Source organism: Babylonia areolata, chromosome 9 (assembly GCF_041734735.1).
Source record: "Babylonia areolata isolate BAREFJ2019XMU chromosome 9, ASM4173473v1, whole genome shotgun sequence".
Taxonomy (NCBI): domain Eukaryota; kingdom Metazoa; phylum Mollusca; class Gastropoda; order Neogastropoda; family Buccinidae; genus Babylonia; species Babylonia areolata.
This window is the reverse complement of record NC_134884.1, coordinates 3,328,378-3,350,877: the sequence shown is the minus strand read 5'-3', so window position 1 is coordinate 3,350,877 and position 22,500 is coordinate 3,328,378. Positions and strand designations below refer to the sequence as shown.

At 44.0% G+C, this 22,500-nt stretch overlaps 1 protein-coding gene across 4 annotated transcripts in view; it reads left to right on the top strand.

The window, feature by feature from the left end:
- The window catches only part of LOC143286000 (protein spire homolog 1-like), a 174,041-nt gene that overhangs the window by 131,457 nt on the left and 20,084 nt on the right, over window positions 1-22,500 (top strand). For 2 of the 4 annotated variants that reach the window (XM_076593495.1, XM_076593494.1), the window contains exons 8-12: window positions 3,976-4,093; window positions 4,989-5,042; window positions 11,362-11,462; window positions 18,052-18,169; window positions 18,508-19,316. In XM_076593495.1, the coding sequence (XP_076449610.1) occupies window positions 3,976-4,093; window positions 4,989-5,042; window positions 11,362-11,462; window positions 18,052-18,169; window positions 18,508-19,316 (1,200 nt within the window). The remainder of the gene's footprint in view (window positions 1-3,975; window positions 4,094-4,988; window positions 5,043-11,361; window positions 11,463-18,051; window positions 18,170-18,507; window positions 19,317-22,500) is intronic. The other 2 variants (XM_076593497.1, XM_076593496.1) reach the window with 2 other exon arrangements.

The following is a 22,500-nucleotide window of genomic DNA, read 5'->3' as shown; positions in this document are numbered from 1 at the left end:
ACACACACACACACACACACACACACACACACATCACAGCAGTAAGGTGATCGTAAATTGACCGCACCGATATGTCTCAGGGACCGTTTCCATTAAGCGTAACCGACCCTTTGCCATTCACCATTGTTGTCGTTGTTATTGATGATGATGAAGACTGTGATAACTGCAACCATCATTATTTGTTGGTGTTGAATTTTCTTTTTGTGTGTGTGATAACATTTTTCGAAGGCAAACAGGTCGCATTTGCGGAAATTATTATTTTCTGATTGGGCAGTCAGATTGTATCACTGTGGTAGTACCTGCCCCATTTCTCATTCTTGTCATCACAGAGTAGACAACTATCACATTAAAAACAAAAAAACAAAACAAAACAAAACAAAACAAAAACTCTACGTTTCCTTCTCTGTTATGCAGTAACACTCGTACGCATGTACGCGCACACACACGCCGCATGGGGAAGGGACGGGGTAACACACGCGCGCGCGCGCGTTTTATAATTACATTAAATTACAGTGATAAATAAAATTACAGTAATTTGGTCCTGTCCCATTATCTCAGCTGGGTGTGTGTGACCCACGTTCATTGCATGCATGCAGCGGTTTTATGCAGTCGCTTCTGTCTGCCTGCCTGCCTGCTTGATACTGTGTCCTTTCGTGTGCCCCACTTCCTCTCTCTCCCCCGCCCCCTCCCATCCCCCGTTTCTCTGTCCGTTTGTTTCTCCTCCCTCCATCTCCATGTGCAGAGGATGAAGACGTTTTTATCCGTTTCTTCTGCTGAGTGGTGGTGGCCACCATCTGTCTCTACTCGTAAGACAACAAGAACAACAACAACAACAACAACAGGATTTATACCTGTTGCGAGAAGTGTTTTTGTTTTTATTCCTGGCAGAGCAGTGGTTGCCTCCGTCTGTCTCCACCACTCGTAAGACAAGGGATTTGTGCCTGTTGTAAGAAGTTTTTGTCCGTTTCTTTCTGTCTGTCTCCACCACTCGTAAGACAAGGGATTTATGCCTGTTGTAAGAAGTTTTTGTCCGTTTCTTTCTGTCTGTCTCCACCACTCGTAAGACAAGGGATTTGTGCCTGTTGTAAGAAGTTTTTGTCCGTTTCTGTCTGTCTCCACCACTCGTAAGACAAGGGATTAATGTCTGTTGGTGTTCACGTTGTGTGGATCTTGATCAGCACCAGGCTGAACAGTGCGATGCGAGTCCTGGACTGGCAGTCTCCCTTCTCTGAGCTGTGTGTGCTATCTCCTGCAATGGCTGTATCGGTGGACCGTGATGTTTCCCTGCGGCACACATCTAATACATCATGTCGGCTTATCCCCCTGTTACATCTCTTTTCTCTTGCTCCCCAGCCGAGCATCACGTGTGTGTGTGTGTGTGTGCTGTATCTAGGAACAAGGAAGCAGTGTACGGTGGAGAGCGCCACCGATGCTGTGTGTGCTTGATGGAGGAAGAGATATCTAGATGACAGGTGGGAGCAGTGAGGCCGATACAGCATGGAATGTATGCACACACCATGCAGCCAAGCGTGCCATGGTGGCTGGGGCGTGAGGGGAGGTTGGGACGACTACAGCACTGTCTGTCTCGTTCCCCACTGCACGGAGGGCGAATCTCTTCCGTGTCGGAGGGCAGTCCGTGCTGCTCCCCTGGATGGCGCACCGTGATAGTGCTGGACTTGAAACAGTCCCTTTCATGTATAGCACCCCATGTTTCCCTTGCATGTATAGCACCCCATGTTTCCCTTACATGTATAGCACCCCCGTGTTTCCCTTACATGTATAGCACCCCGTGTTTCCCTTTCATGTATAGCACTCCATGTTTCCCTTACATGTATAGCACCCCCGTGTTTCCCTTACATGTATAGCACCCCCGTGTTTCCCTTACATGTATAGCACCCCTGTTTCCCTCACATGTATAGCACCCCATATTTCCCTTACATGTATAACGCCCCCATATTTCCCTTACATGTATAGCACCCCACTGTTTCCCTTACATGTATAACACCCCCATATTTCCCTTACATGTATAGGACCCCACTGTTTCCCTTACAAGTATAACAACCCCACCTGTCTTCCAAGTTTTCTTTGTTGGTGTGATGAATCGCGCGCGCGTGTGTGTGTGCGTGTGCGTGCGTGCGTGCGTGCATTTTCCCCCACCCCAAAGTTACCCTCATCGAGAGACAGACAGACAGACAGAGACAGATGCCCCGTCTGACCTTACTACACTCTCTCGCTCTCTGATTTCACCCCCACCCCACTTTCTCTCCGTGTATGTGCGTATGTGCGTGCACCTGCGTGCGCAGTCACGTCAGCATGAAGAACAAATATACCGGTGATCAGCTCTTCCTGATCTACTTTTTTGCGTTTTTCTTTTGTGCTAGTCTCCCCGGCTGAATAATAACATTTCGCCCACGAGGTTTTGCCCAACACTGGTCGAGGTTTTACTCCTCAGAAGTTTTACTGCTCTGCTAAGCGAGTTGTGTGCGGTCCCATGGTGGATAAACAACAGATAGATCAGCGGGATTCACGGGGGTTCTGGACATACATGGCCTTGTTGACTTTCTCCGCTGTATTCAGCGCTCGTGCAACACACCACCCACCTCTGCCTTGCGCGTGCCGATGACATTTGGTCGGCCCCTAGTGCCCTTTGGCCGCCTGGAGTTGACGGCCTTGATGTTGTTTACGCCTCGTTAACCTCCTTTGTCAGTGGCTGTTTTACGCCCCGAGGGACGATCGGCCTAGATTGTTTGGAGTAGCTGACTTGGTGCGCACGCGCGCCTAATGGTCTGGGTTTGTGTTACATGACATTGTTAGGGAAATGGTTTTTCCACTCTGTCATTACTAGGCTTTTAAAAGGATAACCACACACATGCACATTCTCGCGCGCGCGCGCGCGCACACACACACACACACACACACACACACACACACACACACACAGAGATATTTGTGTGCCGGTCACATGTTCCGTGAACCGTGTGATGGCCTGATATCACTTCATCCAACGGTCGCACTGCCGTGTGTGTGTGTGTGTGTGTGTGTGTGTGTGTGTGTGTGTGTGTGTGTGTGTAGACGAAAGAGAGAAAGTCCGCATTCATGCATCATGTGCATATGAATGAGAGCACGTCCACGCCATTATCTCTCATATCTTCCTTCGCCAGAAAGCTTATACCCCACCCCACGCCCAACAACTATGATGGATCCCTTTCTGCTTTATTTTTATTTTCTTCTTCTACCTTTTTAAATTTTTTATTTTTTATTTTTATTTTTTAATCTTTTTTATTGATGATAGTTTTGTACCGTGGCTTGCTTCCTGCTGCTCTGCGTGACCAGTTTTATCCATCTGCTGTGGTTAATGTGTACGTGGGCTGGAGGGGGACGGGGGGGGGGGGGGGACAAGAACGATGTGTGTGTGTGTTATGTTCTCCTTCAACGAAAGTGTGTATTTGTATTTGTATCTTTTTATCACAACAGATTTTTCTGTGTGAAATTCGGGCTGCAGTCTCCCCAGGGAGAGCGCGTCGCTACACTACAACGCCACCCAATTTTTTGTATTTTTTCCAGCGTGCAGTTTTATTTGTTTTTCCTATCGAAGTGGATTTTTCTACAGAATTTTGCCAGGAACAACCCTTTTGTTGCCGTGGGTTCTTTTACGTGCGTTATGTGCATGCTGCTCACGGGACCTCAGTTTATCGTCTCATCCGAATGACTAGCGTCCAGACCACCACTCAAGGTCTAGTGGAGGGGGAGAAAATATCGGCGGCTGAGCCGTGATTGGAGCCAGCGCGCTCAGATTCTCTCGCTTCCTATGCGGACGCGTTACCTCTAGGCCATCACTCGACATGATATCACTGTGGAAGTTCTGGATAATTTCTATTGGCTTCCCGTGACACCTAGATGACCTTTATGATAACAAAGCAAGAGGACCGATGGACAGGCTGGTGACAATGACAAGGGCAATGTCTGGTGTTCCAGGTGAAGGACAGAAAGCTCAAGTCCCTGCCCCCCAAGCCCCCGGACCCCCATGAGCGCCTGCTGCAGGACATCCGTGCACAGCCCAAACTGAAACCCGTCAAGGATGGCCGGCTTGTGGGTACGTACCTTAGCCAGTCCTCTCAGTCTGTAGGTTGGTCTGTTCGCCTGTCTGTTTCGCTTCCCTCCTATTCTGTCTGCCTGTCTGTATAACAGAGAAAAGCGAGTATCGATCTAGGCTTTGATGTTGTATGCTGGTTGTGCAACGATTGGAATACTTCGTGGTTTAGTTGGTTCTTTGTTTAAAAACATGCAGCTGTTTTCAGTAGTGACGTTTAACCTGTATGTCTGTTTCTTTTAGGTTTTTGTTTGTGTGTGCGCGTGTACTTATCTGTTGAATTGTACGAAAGTGGTTTTGAGATGCGCACAAAAAAGAATTAAAAAGAAGAAGAAAAATATCAGTAAAATAAAATGAAATAAAAAATAACCGCAGACAATTTGAAACTCAGAATAGCATGGCTTTGGCGGCTTACAAACACCACAATTAACCCATATTGTCTCCATTTTGTGTTGGAAAAAATGGAAGGATTGTTTCCAGGGTTGCTCTCGAGAAACTATTGGACACACTGGTCCCTGTTATCTTAACAGTGTCGTCTCAGTTTACTCCTAATAGATGGTTTATCTTGTGTGACCAGTGATGTATTTTCTTGTGCAGTACTCTAGATCTTCATTCTAGGACAGTGTTTCAGCAGGCAGGCATGGACTTCGAGCATTCCCTTTCTCTAGAAATGCCACCGTTACTGATTTTGAATGAAGAATTGTGGTGTGTTTTTTTCTGCATAACTGAAACGATTATTTATTTATCAGTGTTAATGAATAGAACCATGTGATGATATGCAGTGAACGCGTGTGTATGTGGAGGGGGCGGGATGGTATAGAATTAATATCCAAACAGTTCCAAAGCAGCAGAAAGCATTGTGTTGTCAGTGGCCATGTTGTTTTGTGGGACTGTGTAGAGAAGAAATCAGAGTCGAAAGAGCGGCGAGAGGAGCAGGAAGAGAATGTAGATCGTGAGTATCGGGGTCTGTCGGGAAGTCTGGAAGGCTTCAAGGAACACTTTTTTTTTTCAATATGTATACACCATTTTGACTTTTTACACACCATTACTATACAAAATATGATTTGTCCTGGTGTTCGGGTTTTTTATTTTCTCTTCCTTCAGCACCCCCCACACCCCTTTATATATTTTGATTCTTATATTCCCCTTTTTACCTTTTCCAAATTTTGTATTCCTTGACAGTGTTGGTGTAAAGTGCATGCTTACCAGTTGCTGCAATAATGACTGGCGATTGTCAGTTCCTCCCACCCCACCCCACCCCCTTTTCTTTCTTTTGCGGCCTCCGGACCAGGTCTTGTGACAGACCCTGTGGGTGTTGAAACGTTTTGCCTGCGCACTGTAACTCATCATCCGTCAAAGAGTGATGTTGCATGAAGTGTTGAATCTTACATTGAACCCGTGTTCGTCTTGTCACAACCGTGATGTTGCATTGAGGAATAGATAGAGCAATGGTTACGCTTTAACAGAACGTGTGGTCTGCACTGTTGTCATCATATCCGCGTTACCATTTGTATTTGTATTTGTTTTTATCACAACAGATTTCTCTGTGTGAAATTCGGGCTGCTCTCCCCAGGGAGAGCGCGTCGCTACACTACAGCGCCACCCATTTTTTTGTATTTTTTCCTGCGTGCAGTTTTATTTGTTTTTCCTATCGCAGTGGATTTTTCTACAGAATTTTTCCAGGAACAACCCTTTTGTTGCCGTGGGTCTTTTACGTACGCTAAGTGCATTCTGCACACGGGACCTCGGTTTATCGTCTCATCCGAATGACTAGCGTCCAGACCACCACTCAAGGTCTAGTGGAGGGGGAGAAAATATCGGCGGCTGAGCCGTGATTCGAACTAGCGCGCTCAGATTCTCTCCCTTCCACATCCCCCCCTCGCCCCCCCGCCCCCGCACCCCTAGCCTTCAGTTGTGAAGGAGGGAAAGGTAGGGTGGTTTCCAATTGGAATCTTGACACCTGCACCCGATGGTTAACCTCAGCTGTTCAACCAACACTGAGCATTGCTGTGACACTAAGCCTGCACCAGGGAGCGTTTTATTGTGGACACCACCCCTACCCCCACCCCACCCCCATCACAAATCATTGTTACCTGTTACTCCACCACGGATTGAAATTACAAACCCAGTCTACCCAATGTTTACCCATGAATGAGGTGGTATCAACTTACCGTGTACTGGCCTTCACCCATCTAAAATCGTAAATACCTGCATACATGCTTCATAATCTGCTGTTCAACAAAATTTATGGGAAGCATGACTTCCGACGTGGATTATGGTGCAGAAATGTTAACTTCACTGACATGCATCGCACCACTCTTTATACATATATATAGACGGTATTGTATAAGGTAAGCAACTTAGTCCTGTCAATCAACTTCTTGAGAGTGCACGTTTGATCGCACAAGCTTGTGAGTTTGATAGCACAGGGTCTACAAAACTGTTTTGATTTGAAAATGTCTCCTCTTTTTGTCTTCTTGACTCACTGACTTGGTAACTGTTTTAACACCCAGCATCCTAGAACTTGAAGATGTGAGACAGAACCTTTGGGAAATCGTGAAGCGTGGAATGACGGGTGTGAGGAGGAAAGGAATAGAAGGGAGGGAGAGGGAGAGAGCGAATCCTTTATTCATGAGAACACTAGATAAGTGACAGTGATGCTCTTTCTATATTCAGCCCTCACGCACAAGAGGGACAGAAAGGAAATGGCAGAGAGAGAGAGGGACGAGTCATGCACAAGGGCTATCTTACAATGAACTAATCTTATTATGAGAAGGAACCGCATGACAGACAGACAGATAAGCAGATACTCCCTCATTCAGCACGGCTACGATGCAGGAGGAACGATGTTTAAACTAGGGGAACCAGGGAAGAGATGATACATGGAGAGGAAGGAAAAATCCCGGCAGTTAATTAGCACACCCCGGTGTGAGCGGCCAGAGATCAAGGCCCGCCCACCTTCTTCAGACAGCCTGATAATCACGCCCTCTGTGGCGCCAGGGGAGATGATCCGGACCCTTGACGACTATTTTAGACACTGAGGCCCATTGGCAGAGAGATAGAACAACCGCTGCTACCATCTGGTCAAGTCATGACCCTGTGTCCTTTCTTCTGGAGCTGTTTGAGGTTGATTATCTGCCATCCCCTTGCTTTTCTTGTTTTGGTAGGTTTTTTTCTTTCAAGTTATGGTTACACAGACACACAGACACACACACACACACACGTGTGTGTGTGTGTGTGTGTGTGTGTGTGTGTGTGTGTGTGTAACAGGATATAAATTTCCATTTATGAAGCAGTTTGATCCAGTTCTAAAGTGATATCCCATTCCCCTTCAAGGCATACTTTCATTTTTCTTTTTGTGTGTGTGGGTGTTTTTTGTTGTTGTTGTTTTTAAAACATTTTAAGGGGGGTTTGCGGGGCGGGGGGTTTCTTATTCGGCTGTGTTCTTTGATTTAATCGTACTTTGACTGTGAATGGAATATTTTTTGTGCTTATTTTAATATCTGAAATGGTAAATATACTTTTATTATCATTTATATGTACTTTTGTGTTTGTTCTTTTTTGCTTGGTAATGACAATGTTTTGTGCTTTTTCAAATCGATATTTATCTGTTTCTTCTTCTTTTCTTCTTGGTGAAGTTCATTTTAGATTAAAAACGACTCATTGTTGGCAGCTGTTGGAGGTAAATATGTGTGTCCTAAATTGACCGTTAGGCAGTGAATTTTTTGTTATTAATTTATTTATTTTTTTAAGTTTCAGTTTTTCCCAAGGTTATACACAATTCGATAGAAGAGAGAGTGTTGCAAATGCCCATGCGTGCAAACCGTTGCATTCTTATGGTGCAGGAATTGTGCTGTCAGTGCTGGGCACCTTTTCAGAGGGGAGAAGCATCACTAAATTTGCAAGTCAACCAGCTAAAAGCAGTGCACAAAAAGCAGACAAGTGCACACACATGCCTGCACATGAAATGCGTGCGCATGCATTCATTCACGCCCTTGCGCCGGGTGAATGCCTGTATTCACGTTGATGGCAAGCATGTGCGCATGCAACACAGCCACATGTTTGTGGAGAAAGAGAGCAGTGGTAAACAGGAAAGCTATCTCCCGCTGTCGTCTCCCCTAGAGAGAGAGGGGCTTTTTTATCGGCCAGAAATGGCTTTGCTCCGTCCGACTGAGCAAAGTACTGAGGGAGGAGGGGAGTGCAGCTTGTGGACAAATAATCCCCCACCCCCCGACTGGGCGCCCACATCAAAGGGACAGAACTGATGCAGACAGGGGGAAGTTGGGACGTCAGACATGTGGAACGGCTGGCTGGCTCTTGTCTTTGTTTTATTCTGGTGCAGTCTGCAGGAGGGGGGGTGGAGGGGGGATAAGTCTCTCTCCCTCCATCCCTCTTTCCTCTTTCCTTACCCCTCAGTTTTCTTTCTCTCTCTCTTTCACACACACACACACACACACACAAACACACACAGATAGCACTCATTTTTGCTAAGGGAATTTTGCATGATTTAGACAAGGAAGATAAACCAGTGTCCCACATTATGTTAATGAATGAACGACAGGTGAAGAACCCCCAGGCCTTATACTTTGAGCTTTGATCATTTCCAGTTCTGATGCGGGGGGAGATAGTGGACAAATAGAGATCCCCACGTCTTAGTATCATTTGATGGTTAGCTACATCGGTAAGAGGGGGGAAATACTGTGAGAGGGGTAACTTAGTCCTTGCACTGCTGTCTTTCCTTGGTTGGTGGAAACCGTGTAGTCATGCAGTCCTTGTAATCTGTTGAGTAATTTCATAGTAATTCTCCAGTATTGACTTTGGTAACAAACCGATTTTCCTGTTTGTTTCGTTACTGTCTTCCATGAGCACAGTTGTTGGTGCCATGCAGTAACGTGAAGTGTTTAAATGCCTCCCTTTTGTTGGTTTGTGTGAAGATTTTCGACAATTTGTGACATTGTTTTTTTCCTGTTGAAGTGTGATATTGTAATAAGGGGCTGTGTTCAAGTTTAGGGGGCGGGGGGCAGGGAGAGAGGGGTGGTGGTTGTGCGAGGGATCAGCCTGGCACAGCCCAGAGGGGAGGGGTTGGGGGGGGGGGGGGAGGGTCATTATCCATGCAGATCAGTCCGGCAGGGGGCTACAGGGAAGGGAGGTGGGCAACACTCCCTCTTCACTGTGTACGGGGGTGGGGGGGAGACGAAGAGACACCTGCATCTTTCCCCGTCCTCTGTCTCTACAGCTCTGCACACATCCGTCTGTTTTATCCTGTTGGCTTTGATTGTGTTGGCCCAACTGTGCGAACACACAACTTGACAGGGTCATGTTGCTGCCCCCCCCCCCCCCCCCCCCCCCCCCCCCCCTTTTTTTTAATTTTTTATTTTTTATATAAAGTGTAGCGTGGTTGCAGTACGTGGAATGGACAGGTTTGTTTTGTGTGTGTTTGTGTGTGTGTGTAAAATTTACATTTCTTTTTAATGCCTTACGCCATGTTTGACTGCTGCGGGGAGCGAATTGACAAGTCTCGTGTCCCGTTTCTGTACGGTTTTATGACGTCTTTCAGCACATGGACTGAATTGAGTTACTTTCGTCAGCCTGTGTATTTATTTCAGTGTGTTTATTTTGGGTGAGGGGTGTTTATGTGCTTTGTGTGTCATGGTCTGCATGCTGCAGCAGTTTTTGTTTGGGTGCTGTTGACTTCTGAGGCTGTGCCTTGTTTTGTGTTGAGGGAAAAGGGGTGTGTTTTAAAGTTAAACTGACAGGATCACAGTCATGGTAAATTTTATGGGAGAGTGACACAGAGAGAGAGAGAGAGAGAGAGAGAGAGAGAATGTGTTGGATTTTCCCTCCCAGATTTTGCAGCACATAGTGTGATAGTGTGATACCTTATTATGATGCAATTGTCTTTTGTCTGTTGTTTTTCACTTTGGTAATGGTCTTGTTTTCTTTTAGCAAATTATTTTACATTGAACTTATTTTGGTGGATACATTGGGAACAGCCAGGTTATTTTGTGTGCTAATTACTTAAAGTGTGTTTTCTATTTTTCTTTGTGTGTGTTATTTTCTTGGTTGATATTGGTGGCGTTATTGTGGGCTGCATTTTCCCTCTTCCATGCATTTCTTCTTCCCCCCTCATATTTTAGCACATGTATAAATACTGCAGTGAGCACACTCTCTGGCATTACACAGAATGTCATCATGAAGGAGGAAAAGTTGATAAATCTCACTCAGATGAAATAACAACTTTTGTTGTTGTTAGCAAAGTGGAGTCATTCAGACTTGCCCATATTGTGTCTTCATCTGAGCATCTGTTCATCAGCCCATTCAGTCATTTTGTCTGTGAAAATCTTGGGTTGTACATCTTCATTTGGGAGTTCAATTTGATCTTGACATTTGACACTGTCAGTTTGGTGCTGTGGTAAGTGAATCAAAATTGGAAGCAGTTGAGGGGGTAGTTTTAGGTGTGTGAGTGTGTGTGTGTGTGTGTGTGTGTGTCCAGATTTCTTTATAATGTTGATTGGGCATGTGTATGCCAGTGGTCAGATGTTTATATCATCCTGCAGTTGACCAACACATTTGCCAGAAGCTCTTTGGCAGCATAGATTTCTTGAGTCAGATACTTCTCTTCTTTTTTTTCATGATACTGACTGAACTGTGTTTAACCCCACTGAATATCAGAGATTAAAAATCAAATTTAAAACATGTGTGTGGTGAGTTGTGTTTGTTCACTGCTGAATAGCAACTCTTGTCCATGAAAAAAGGTTGATGAGGTGTGGTACTTGTTTTGGGTTTTTTTTTCATCCTCATAACGTGGAAACTATTTTTCCTTGAATGTGAAGAAGATATGGACAAAGCAGTTTTGACATCCTGATTGGGAGAGTTGTGTGTTGTGCATGCTGTTATACTGTTTCATAATATAATTTCCAGTATCTTTGTATCTTTGGTATCTGTTGTATTCATGTATCTAATTCATGTGACAAGTGTTAATTCACAAAGAACTGCAGGGTAAGCACTATTTAAACACATTGCTGTAATTATTTTATGAATTATTGTTTTTGAAAAGTTTTTTTTTGTGGTGGTGTTGTGATGGTATGGTGTCACCATGTATGTGTTTCTGTAATACTTTTTATGCTCCTATATCTTATTCATGCGGCAGGTGTTGTTAAATACACTTAGAACCATGGGGTAAGCGCTATTTCTATGCGCATTATTTTTATTGGTTACTATAGTTCTTCTTACTTCACCATGTTGTGTCATGATGGTGGTGTGTGTGTCAGTGGAGACATCTCGCACCAGGCTGAGCAGTGAGGACAGTCCCCCACCTGCCCGCAAACTCATCAAGCCTGATTTCAACCTCCTACTGTCCAGCAGCTTTGAGGTCAGTCTGTCGGTCGGTCTGTCTGATGGTCAGTCTGTCTGTCTTTCTGTTAGTCAGCCTGTCTGTCTGTCTGTCTGTGGGTCAGTCTGTTATTCAGTCTGTCCATCTGTCTGTTGGTTAGTCAGTCCGTCTGTATGTTGGTTAGTCAGCCAGTCTGTCTGTTGGTCAGTCAGTTAGTATGTTGGTCAGTCAGTCTGCAAACGCAAATGGTGTGTGTCTGCCAGTTTTGATTCAGTGACATTGCCATGTCATGCTTGTTTTAATTCAGTGACATGTTATTGCCATGTCACACCTGTTTTAATTCAGTGACATGTTATTGCCATGTCATGCTTGTTTTAATTCAGTGACATGTTATTGCCATGTCATGCTTGTTTTAATTCAGTGACGTTATTGCCATGTCACATCTGTTTTCATTCAGTGACATGTTATTGTCATGTCATGCCTATTTTCATTCAGTGACATGTTATTGTCATGTCACACCTGTTTTAATTCAGTGACATGTTATTGCCATGTCACACCTGTTTTCATTCAGTGACATGTTATTGCCATGTCACACCTGTTTTAATTCAGTGACATGTTATTGCCATGTCACGCCTGTTTTCATTCAGTGACATGTTATTGCCATGTCACGCCTGTTTTGATTCAGTGACATGTTATTGCCATGTCATGCCTGTTTTAATTCAGTGACATGTTATTGGCATGTCACACATGTTTTCATTCAGTGACATGTTATTGTTGGATCAATCACTTTATTTTTTTGCTGTGTGTTTCCTGTAGTGTTTGTGCATCCCTTCAGCATGTTATTTGTCTTGCTGTCAGCTGGGCAGGTGATTCTTTGTTGATAATAATGTGTGTCGTGAAATGTTTTTCTTCCTGGAATCATCTCTGTTTGCAGGAAAGTCAACTATATTTCTTGATAGTTCCTGACACAGTTAAGAGTTCTTTGTGAAGGTCTAAGAAGGTGGAAAAATTGACACTGTGTGGAAACTGGTTTGAAAGTTTGTCCATTTTGAACGTTTTTAAGGTATCTTTAATTTGAAAGAAAACTTTCTGAGCGTGGGTGAAAACCAAGCAGACTTTCTTAATGCTCCTTTGTGGTGCCTGTGAAACTGTATATTCTTTTTGGCAGGTGAGAATGGGGAGAGGAGGCAGGAGGTGGAGCGTGGGGGGAGGGGAGTAAAGGTGTATTTTCTCCCAGGTGTGTGTCCCAGGGCTGTGTACCATTGTCCCCTTCCCGTCAGGCCCCAATAGTTCGGGTCCCACCTGCCTTGCCCTACTTTGTGTCAGGATATTTCTGGTCTGGAGGGGTAGTTATTGAATTCGTGCAGGGACTGTACCTGGCTGTTCCTGTGAGAACCTGTGAACTTGATATACACTGTGTGCTTTTAGTGAGCTGCTGACCTTTATCATACAGTAAAGAAAATTGCTGCAGTTATATGATATGTTTGCTTAATTCAGCTGCTGGTGTTTTGGAACTGAAATCATTTGTGAACTGGACAGCCCAGTTGTAGAGGAAAACGAGTGAAAGAGACCAGTTCTCCTGTTTATGAAGACATGACAAACTTATGGAACAAAACAAAAACAAAAACAAAACTGAAATAAGGTAAAGAAAAAAGGCATTAAAAGAGAACAAATAATCACAGAAAGCTAAGCTATGGGTCTAGAATCTCTCTGAGCATCTGTTTCTAGTTGATGTGTAGGCTGAATAGAAGGCTGAATGCAACAGGAGAGAGGGGGAGGAAGCTGCAGTGCCTGGATATAATCCCTGCCATCTGGTCTCCATGTCTGTCTGTGTGCCAGTCTGCCTGTCTTCCTGTCTGCAAGGGGAGGGGGCGTGTAGGGAATGGCTCAAGACATATGGAAGCAACACACAGAACAATACAAAACAGTCAACAGATAAACTGTGTAAACAGACAACACACTTCAGCTCTGGGGATGTGTGTGGGAGGGGAGGGGAGGGGGCCAGATAGACAGGGAAGAAGGTGGGAAAGGTGGGGTGGTGGATGGAGGAGAAGGGGGGGGACATTAAAGAAATCCCTGAAATCCCCAGGATGTGTGACTCAGTGCTGATGTGTGTGGTGATTAGGACAGTGGAAAGGAGGGGGTCAGGGGTCAGGAGAATGTCCAGGGGTGTTTGGAAGACAGAGGCTGATGGGCAACAGTGGACATTTTTCACTGTAGTGTCTGGAAACTTCTAGAGAGTCTGCACACCTAGTCTGGAACACACAAATAACAGCGTACAAAAGACAGCCTTCACATATTCCAGTTCTTTTCGTACTGCTAGTCCCATCCTAACCCCTCCCCCCCATTCCTATCTGTCATCTCTACAGTGGTCAGCCCAAATGGCCAGGAGTAGTTAAGCAAAGGTCCTGTTTGTAAAGAACCACAGCCCACCTGTTTGTATACCCCCTCCCCACACACCCTCAGCCATTGTTTCACCCTACCTGCCTTGTGAAGGTGTTGACAGCTGTCTCCTTCACCCCAGGATGTTCACAGTCACACACCCGGCATGTGGTGACAGATAATTGACCACACCCTGGTTTGAAAACAAAGTTTTGGCAAAGACAAGCTGTGGGTCACTGAGGTTGATGAGCCTTGACAAGGGACCCAGGGTGTGTTTGTTGTGGTGATGGGTACTTCAGAAATCTGATGGCTGTTTTTGTTTTGTTTTACATCCTGCTTTGTTGTTTTTTTCTTTTATTACAAAAACAGTTTGATATGTACTCAGACATCCAGTTAGTTAGAGGAGCACGCACATGCATGAACATCCTCATGTATGCGTGAACGCATGCACACACATGAAAACACACACAAACATTCCACCCCCCCCCCCCCACCCCCCCACACACACACTCACTCACACACACACACACACACACACACACACACACACACACACAGACACACACACACACACTCACTCACTCACTCACACACACACACACACACACACACACACACACACAAACACACACTCACACACACACACACACACACACACACACACACACACACACACACACTTCGTGATGATCAGTGAGAATGAGAGGGATTCAGTTTGTTTTGAGACCATGTGACAGGGTCCTCTACTGTTTCTTTCATCCTGTGAGGCCTGGGAGATATGGACACTTGTCATGGTGCTCAGGAAATTTGATCTTGTCATGGTGCTCAGGATGTCTGAGCAACATTTAGGCGGACTCACATGGGGAGTGGGTGACACTCAGCTGTACGCTCTGACATTCTCAAGCTTTCTTCAGTGTGTGATTTGTCCAGATAACATTGAAACAAAACAATATGAATTTGTGAAAGCCTCGGCCATGAAATGAATCAAAGCTAAACTACTGGAAAAAACAAAATAGATTGAAACAAAACAAAAATGGAGAAAGGGGAAAGTAATATTCAGAAAGCTGCCAATATTGATTTGTGAAGAATTTTTGATAAAACATGTGTGCATTCCAAGATGAAGCCATCCACATCAAACTGATATATTGCTGGTAATGGATTGAAAGACGTAGAAACATGCTGGCGACAGGTTGTACAGGATGTTTGAAGCATGCACTTTCTGCTGCCTGCAAGCCGTACCACTTGACCAAGCAAATTACATGCTTACAACTCATGTGATAGAGACGCTGCCGATGCTATCTTTTTTCCTTTTCACTGTCTGCACTCTCTGCACGTTTCCTCTGTTGTAAGTGGAAAGGAAGGAGACTGGATCGTGACAAAGCTGTTACTTTGGCCGAAAGATAGACAGTCTGACAGGATATCACGTGTCCAGTGACAGTGTGATTCCTCTCCAGAACAGGAGCTAGTGTCATACATTGTCATAGTGATTTTATTATGTGTCTCAAAACAGCGAGGGCTCCACTGGATGGTTCAACAAAGACGTGTGTGTAAGCGCGCCTGTGCATGGATTCTTTAGCAATCTGTGGTCACTTGTGTGGTGGTATGTTATGGATATGATTATTGTTAGGTATAGTTTGAATTGTTTTTATAGCACAGAAAACTGCTGAAGATTGAAACAGTTTTTATTCCCCATTTACATTGGGGTTTTTTTTTTTAAATTTTAATTTTATTTTTTTTATAGCCAGTATTCTCATTTCTTTCTTATTTCTTTTTTGGGGAGGAAGGAGGAATAAGTTTAAAGTATTTCAGGGGCAGAGACAGGGGATAGTTGAAGGAGAGTGTGTTTGAAAAATGTGCTGAAGACATTTCTGACTTTGAAAAAAGATATGTTTTGAACTTTTTTTTTCTATTTATTATTATTATTATCATTATTATCTTCTTTTTTTTTTAGAGGTGTGATGATAGGGGGATCAGCTTGTTTGATCCTGAGGGACTGTACAGCCTTGCCATGGCCTGGTGCATTTGTGTGTGCAGGTGTTAACTGTTCACCCGAATTTCTTCTTTTGCATTCTTTTCTAATCATGCATACATACAGACACATAGACACTGATAGATACACACTTGGACACACATGCACACACACACTCACACACAGAGGTGTGCACACATGTGCACACACACAATCACACATATACACACATGCACATGTGCATACACACACACATGTGCGTGCACATGTGCATACACACACACATGCACAGATGCATGCGTGCGAGCATGCACACACACACACACACACACACACACACACACACACACACACACACACACACACACTGGCCTCATTCACGCACACATTTCCTCAAGTTTCTAAATACATCCGCTGTTAATCCTTGGCAAAAAATATGGATGCAGAGCTTAAGAGATTAGCCTCCAGTGTTGAGTAATCAGGTGAGCGACCTGGTTATTTTGGAGAAGGGAACGGATAAACACCAGACTTTGAGTAACTTGTTTACATTTTTCAGGAACATTTCTGTGTTCATGGATGTGGTTATTCAATGTCTGGACTGTTCACTTTTGCATGCCTTGCAGTAAAATCAGTGTGAAATAATATGAACTATTCTGACAAAATGAGTGTTCCTTTAAGGGTTAGGATTTTTTTTTTTCTGATAGGTTTTTAAATTTTTTTTTTTTATACATGTTTCTGTATATATGTATATTGTGTATGTATTTGTACAGCAGAGGAACAAAATTCAAAAATTAGAATAATAATAATAATGGTATTTATATAGCGCTGAATCTTTTGCAGAGACAAATCAAAGCGCTTTCGCTCCAGTCATTCACACGCATGCATAACTCTAAAACTGTAGAAACTAAAGACAAGGAAGAGGCAGGCAAGGGAGGCTATTTTGGGAAGAGGTGAGTTTTAAGGCCAGACTTGAAAGAGCTGAGTGTGGAGACTTGACGAAGCGAAAGAGGAAGTTCATTCCAATTGCAAGGTCCAGAGACAGAGAAAGAACATCAACATCAATTTGTATTCGATACAGCTCTCTAGGCAAAGAATTTAGATTTTTTTTCTTGTTTCAGTTAAAAACAAAAATACTTCAATCATCCCACTTGGGGACAATTTGTATCTTCCCCTTTTTTTTCTCTCTTTTTAAAAATTATTTTTGTTTACATGTTTATTTATCCATTTATTTCATTGTTTTAAATACTTATTCATCTGTGTATTTATCAGTGTTTATTCTTAAACATTGGTCTGTAATTTCTGGCTTTTATAAACCTCTTTTTTTACTTTCCATTGTATAATCCCCTTTTTTCTACTGTCGTTTTCATCATTTAATCATCATATCATGTGTGTTCAGTCATCATTTCATGTATTTCCATTCAGAAGGGAGCGGAGGATTGATTTCCATTTTCTAGTTGTTGTTTTTTTCAGGCTTAGAAGAAGCCTAAAGATCAGAGAAAAGAACTTACACAAGTATCCATCTTAACACACAGCAGTTATTTTATGTGATATTTTCTAGAGATGACAGGGGCCAAGGTATTAAGGCCAAGAAAGGAAAAGTAATCCTGGTCTTTGTCAGCTCTCCTTTGAAGGTGACAGACAGGAAGAGAGAGCGAGAGAGAATGGGAAATTGGGTTACCAAGTCTCTCTCCCTCTGTCCTTTGCTCTCCCTCTCTCTTTCTCTTCCTGTGCCACTTGGGGTTCTTGCTTTCTCTCCCCTCCATCCATATATTGTGGGGATTTCTCTCTCTTGTTTTCCTGTCTTACTGGAGCTCTCTGTCTCTCTGTCTCTGTCTCTGTCTCTCTCTCCCTCTCCCCCTCTCCCCTCTCTCTCTGTCTCTCTGGGCTTTTGTCATTCTGTATCTCTCCTGTCTCCTCTTTGTCTCTATGACTTTTTAAAACTCAATGTATGGGTCATGTTGTGAGCCATTGAAACCAGTGGTTGCCATGTTGTGAGCCATTGAAACCAGTGGTTGCCATGTTGTGAGCCATTGAAACCATTGGCTGCCGTGTTGTGAGGTATTCAGACTAGTGGTTGCTGTGATGTGAGGTACTGAAACCAGTGGTTTGCTGTGATGTGAGGTACTGAAACAAGTGGTTGCTCTGATGTGAGGTACTGAAACCAGTGGTTGCTCTGATGTGAGGTACTGAAACCAGTGGTTGCCGTGATGTGAAGTACTGAAACCAGTGGTTGCTGTGATGTGAGGTACTGAAACCAGTGGTTGCCGTGTTGTGCAGGAGTCAGAGGAAGACAGTGAAGTGGACAGTCCGGACAAAGGCGGCCGTCCCCACGGTCGTCGCTTTTCTCCCCTCGCCTCTCCCCCCAAGGACAACATGAACGCCACCTGGCACACAGGTCAGTCTGAGAGGCTGTGGCTTGCTTCAGGCGTGTGTGCGCTCGCGCGCGTGTGTGTGTGTGCATGTGTGTGTCACGCATGTGTGTGGGGAAGTCCTTTGTTCAAAATCCTTGTGTAGTGTCCCATCATTTTCAGGTCAAGTCAACTTAGTTATCTCAGAGAAATTAAGAGAAATGAACATGTGATTGTGTATCTTAGTTCAAGCGTAAAATATACATAAAATATCTGTACATATGTAGAAGTGTTGAAAGAGATTATGCATTGATTTATGTACCATTATGATAGATAATTACCACCTGTGACAAAGTGATGGCACATCATTCCCTGTGTGTCACAGGGCCAGTGGCCGGACCCGCCACAGACGTACGCAGCACCAAACTTCAGCGCCGCCACACCATCATGGTCTGCGAGTCCCCCACTGACGGCCGGAGCCTGCAGGAGTTGCCCCCCTTAGAGGAGGAGGAGGAGCCGTCCCCCTCTGAGGAGCAGACGCCACGACTGCAGCTGGGGTCAGACTCCCCGCTGTCTGGTCTGCCGGACCACACGCTGCACAACGGACACGTCAAGCTGCGACACGGGGGCACCAGCCGCCACCAGGGGGCGCTGCACCGCATGGAGCACCACCGCCGTTCGCTGACGTCGGCGCTGACGGCTATCCCTGAGGATGAGGACACGGGGGACGGGAGTCCCGGGGGCTGTGACAGTAGTGTGCCCCCCCTGCCCAACAGGAGACATTCCATGCCCGCCGCCCCCAGACCGCACGCTGTAGGTGGCGCCTCTCTTGCCCCCTGTGGTGCTGATGGCAGTGGCAGGCCTGGGGTAGGGGGGCGAAGGGTTGGCGGAGGTGGTGGTGGGGGTTGTGATAGCAGGGGTGGTGGTGGTGGTGGTGGTGGGTGCACAGAGGCAGCCAACCCGCGGCCGGAGAGGCACAGACCCCGGGACAGGTGCAGCTCCAACATCGACTCCCCCTGCCCCATCTCCGCAGGGGACGTGGGGGCTGAGATCAAGCAGGAGGTGGCTGGGGACACCCTGCCCGACCTCCCCTTGCTGTCAGCCTCAGAGATGATGCACGTAAGTTGGAAAACGGAGTGCCAACGCCACGCTACTAACAGTGCTTCCCCTTGCCAGGACTGTCGTCCCATCCCTGTAAGTACCGCTCTCTAGCCCCCCCGCCCACTCTCACCCTTCTCGTCTTCCCAGTTTGGCTTGTGGAGGATGTCTCTTCAGTTGCTGAATGTCGTTACCGGCTTTCGTCTTTCTCCGTTTGGTTTCCTGAACTCGGTTATGGCGTCACAAACGCCAGATTTGTATCTTTCCAGTGTTTTTAGTTACGTGCTTTGTTCGGGTTTTTGAGTTCAGTGAAGTTTTACTCACCTGTGTATGATCTGCATTTCTTTTCTTTTTCTGTTTTTAATTTGAATATTGTGATTTTGTTACTGTTTTTTTTTCTGAAAGGTAAATTATTTGCTTTTGATTTTGTGGTGTAGCAAAACGAATACAAAAAGAAAAAAAGACAGAGTGAGAGAGAAAAAAAAAGAAAAAAATACCAGTTTTTAACTGTGTTATAATATTTTAGATGAAAGAAGACCTTTTTCTGTCTTTCAGCTATGGGATGTTGTTCACAGCTGTTGATTTCCTATCACTGTAAAATGCTGAAGAAAAAACAGAAATCTTTGTCCAGTGATTGCCAGGCAAAATTGTACATGAATGTAAAAGAAGCATAACCTATCATTCTGTGAAAAAAGAAATTGTTGAGCAAAAGCACAAAATCTTGAAAAATTGATTGCGAGGCAAAAATATACATTCCAATAAAACAGTAGGATGGAGAAACGAGGGGAACAAGAAGGCATGACGGGCTGAGTGGTAAGAAGAAATGTTACTTGGAAGGGATTGCTGGGCTAGAGACTGGAACCCCTTCCCCTTTGAACAGCCAGAGTGCTGACAGATTCACCACAGTTCTCTTGTCCCCTCCAGTCCCATCTCCCTCCCCCTTCCCTCATCACCTCCCCCCCCCTCCAACCTCCAGTACCTCAGTGGCTTTATGATTAACACCTGGTCATTTGTCTCACTGCCCTGTGGATCACTCCTGTGAGGAGAGTGGATGAATTAACTTGCTGACCAGCTGTGTTGTGCTGTTGTTGTTTTTTTCAGTTGTTGTAGTGAAACTAACATAACCTTACTGTTTGTGCCCATGCTTGCTGCTTAGATTTTGGCTTCTTTTTTCTGTTTTTGTTTGTTTGTTGAAATTTCAATGTGTGTGCATGTGTATGTGTTATCAGTATTTATGAGAGAGAGAGAGAGAGTGTGTGTGTGTGTGTGTGTGTTTCTGTTGCATGTATATTTTTGTGAGTGTTAGCATGTAAAATATGAGTCTTAGCATTCTGTGTTCTTGTGCATAAATGTTTTTGTTTTGACAACAGCTTAACTTTTCTTGTTGTTGACAACTGTTAACTGACTTTAAAAAAAATCGTAATTTTTATTTTTTATTTTATTTTTTTTATTTATTTTTTTTTACAATTTGGAGCTTCAACTAAAATCATTTATTTTGACAAACAACATGGAGCTTTTAACAACCACTCATAATAGCCATCTTTATTTTAATGAGAATTGCCTGAGCTTTGCTGTTGGCTGTCATTCCAGTCATGTGGCACTTGAAGCCAGCAACATATGCATATGATATATATAATAATGAATCAGTCAATCTTTTTTTAATGGTTTTTTTTTTATTATCTAATTATAGTATCTGATGTTAGACTTACTTCATAATGATCAAGACCAGCTCAGGGTTAGCAAATACTAACAGTTTGTTGACCTGATTATTAGACCATTCTGTGTACAGATTTTCATGTTTTAAAAGCAAGATGTGATTTTGATCACTGAGAACAGGTTGTTCTTTTTTTGTTCATGTAAAAATTAGTTTTCTTTTTCATCAGTTCCAGTGTATAAAGTGAAGGAAAAACAGAAATATTTTCTGAATCTGTCAAGTTGAAAAAAGAAATAAAAGAATTATATTTCATTAAAAGAGGTAAAGTGATACCTTGTCTAACATCAGTACAAGAAATAGAGTATGCAAACATGAGCTCTATCTTTACAAGTTTGTTTTTGTGTTTTAGATAATTTAGAAACGTGATATATTAACAGGATAGAAATTGATTTTTTTTTCACCATGTGTTCCATATGGGGTTTTCTTCTGAAATCAAAGATTGAAATTCAGGTATTGTATGGCCTGCGGAGTGTACCTTTCTCCCTCCTGTTTTATGCTGATCTGTGGTTATTTTGATCCTTTCTTATTTTCCTTTCTGTTCATGCTTTCTTTGCTTCATGTGACCATTCTTTTCTTGATGATGACTTTGGGTGGGTTTTGCTTTTGTTCAGCTGTCGTTGTTTTCAGCAGAGGACGATTGCTTTGGATGCCGTTGATGCTTGCACTGCTTTTCCTAACAACAGCGTTTGTTGACTTGTCATTGCAGTTTTCCTGACTTTTCTTTTCCCCAGTTCTGTCAGTGCGAGATCTGATTCTACTATTGTTGTTGAATGTGTTGTGTATGGACTGCTGTGTACTGTTCTGCTCATTTCTGTTCTGTTTGTGTATGTTGTTTAATTGATTATGTTGTATTTGCTGTGTACACTTCAATTTCACAATCTTACATGTAAATAATAGTTAATTTGACACGCTGACTTATTTTTATGTACATCATTCATGTATCATTAATATATGTATGTGTTTCCATCTGTCCATCTATATATCTATCTGTAGATAGAAATATAGATTTTATTTTTTTTCAAATATGTATGTTGCTTTGTAGTTTTTACAGATGGACATCTGTACTCAGATCAAGAAACAGACACACACATGCATGCATGTACCCACAGGTACTACACACACACACACACACACACACACATATGCAGATGTGTGCGCATACACACACACACACACACGTGCTCATGCATGGGCACCTGCACTCTCTCTCTCTCTCTCTCTCTCTCTCTCTCTCTCTCTCTCTCTCTCTCTCTCACACACACACACACATACACGCACACTTCATAGTTTAGTAAAGTGAATGCTTGTGGATCAAAATCAGCTTGCACTGGACGAGACAGCAAAAGAGTGAGAAAGAGAATACATACACAGACACTTGTGTTCACACACACATATCAGAATTACTGTTGTCTTTCTGAACCTGAAACTGGACACCCACTAGTGCTCTTGTACCATGTTTGGTCTGTGGTTTGACGGGCGCAATAGCTGAATGGTTAAAGCGTTGGACTGTCAGTCTGAGGGTCCCGGGTTCGAATCACGGTGACGGCACCTGGTGGGTAAAGGGTG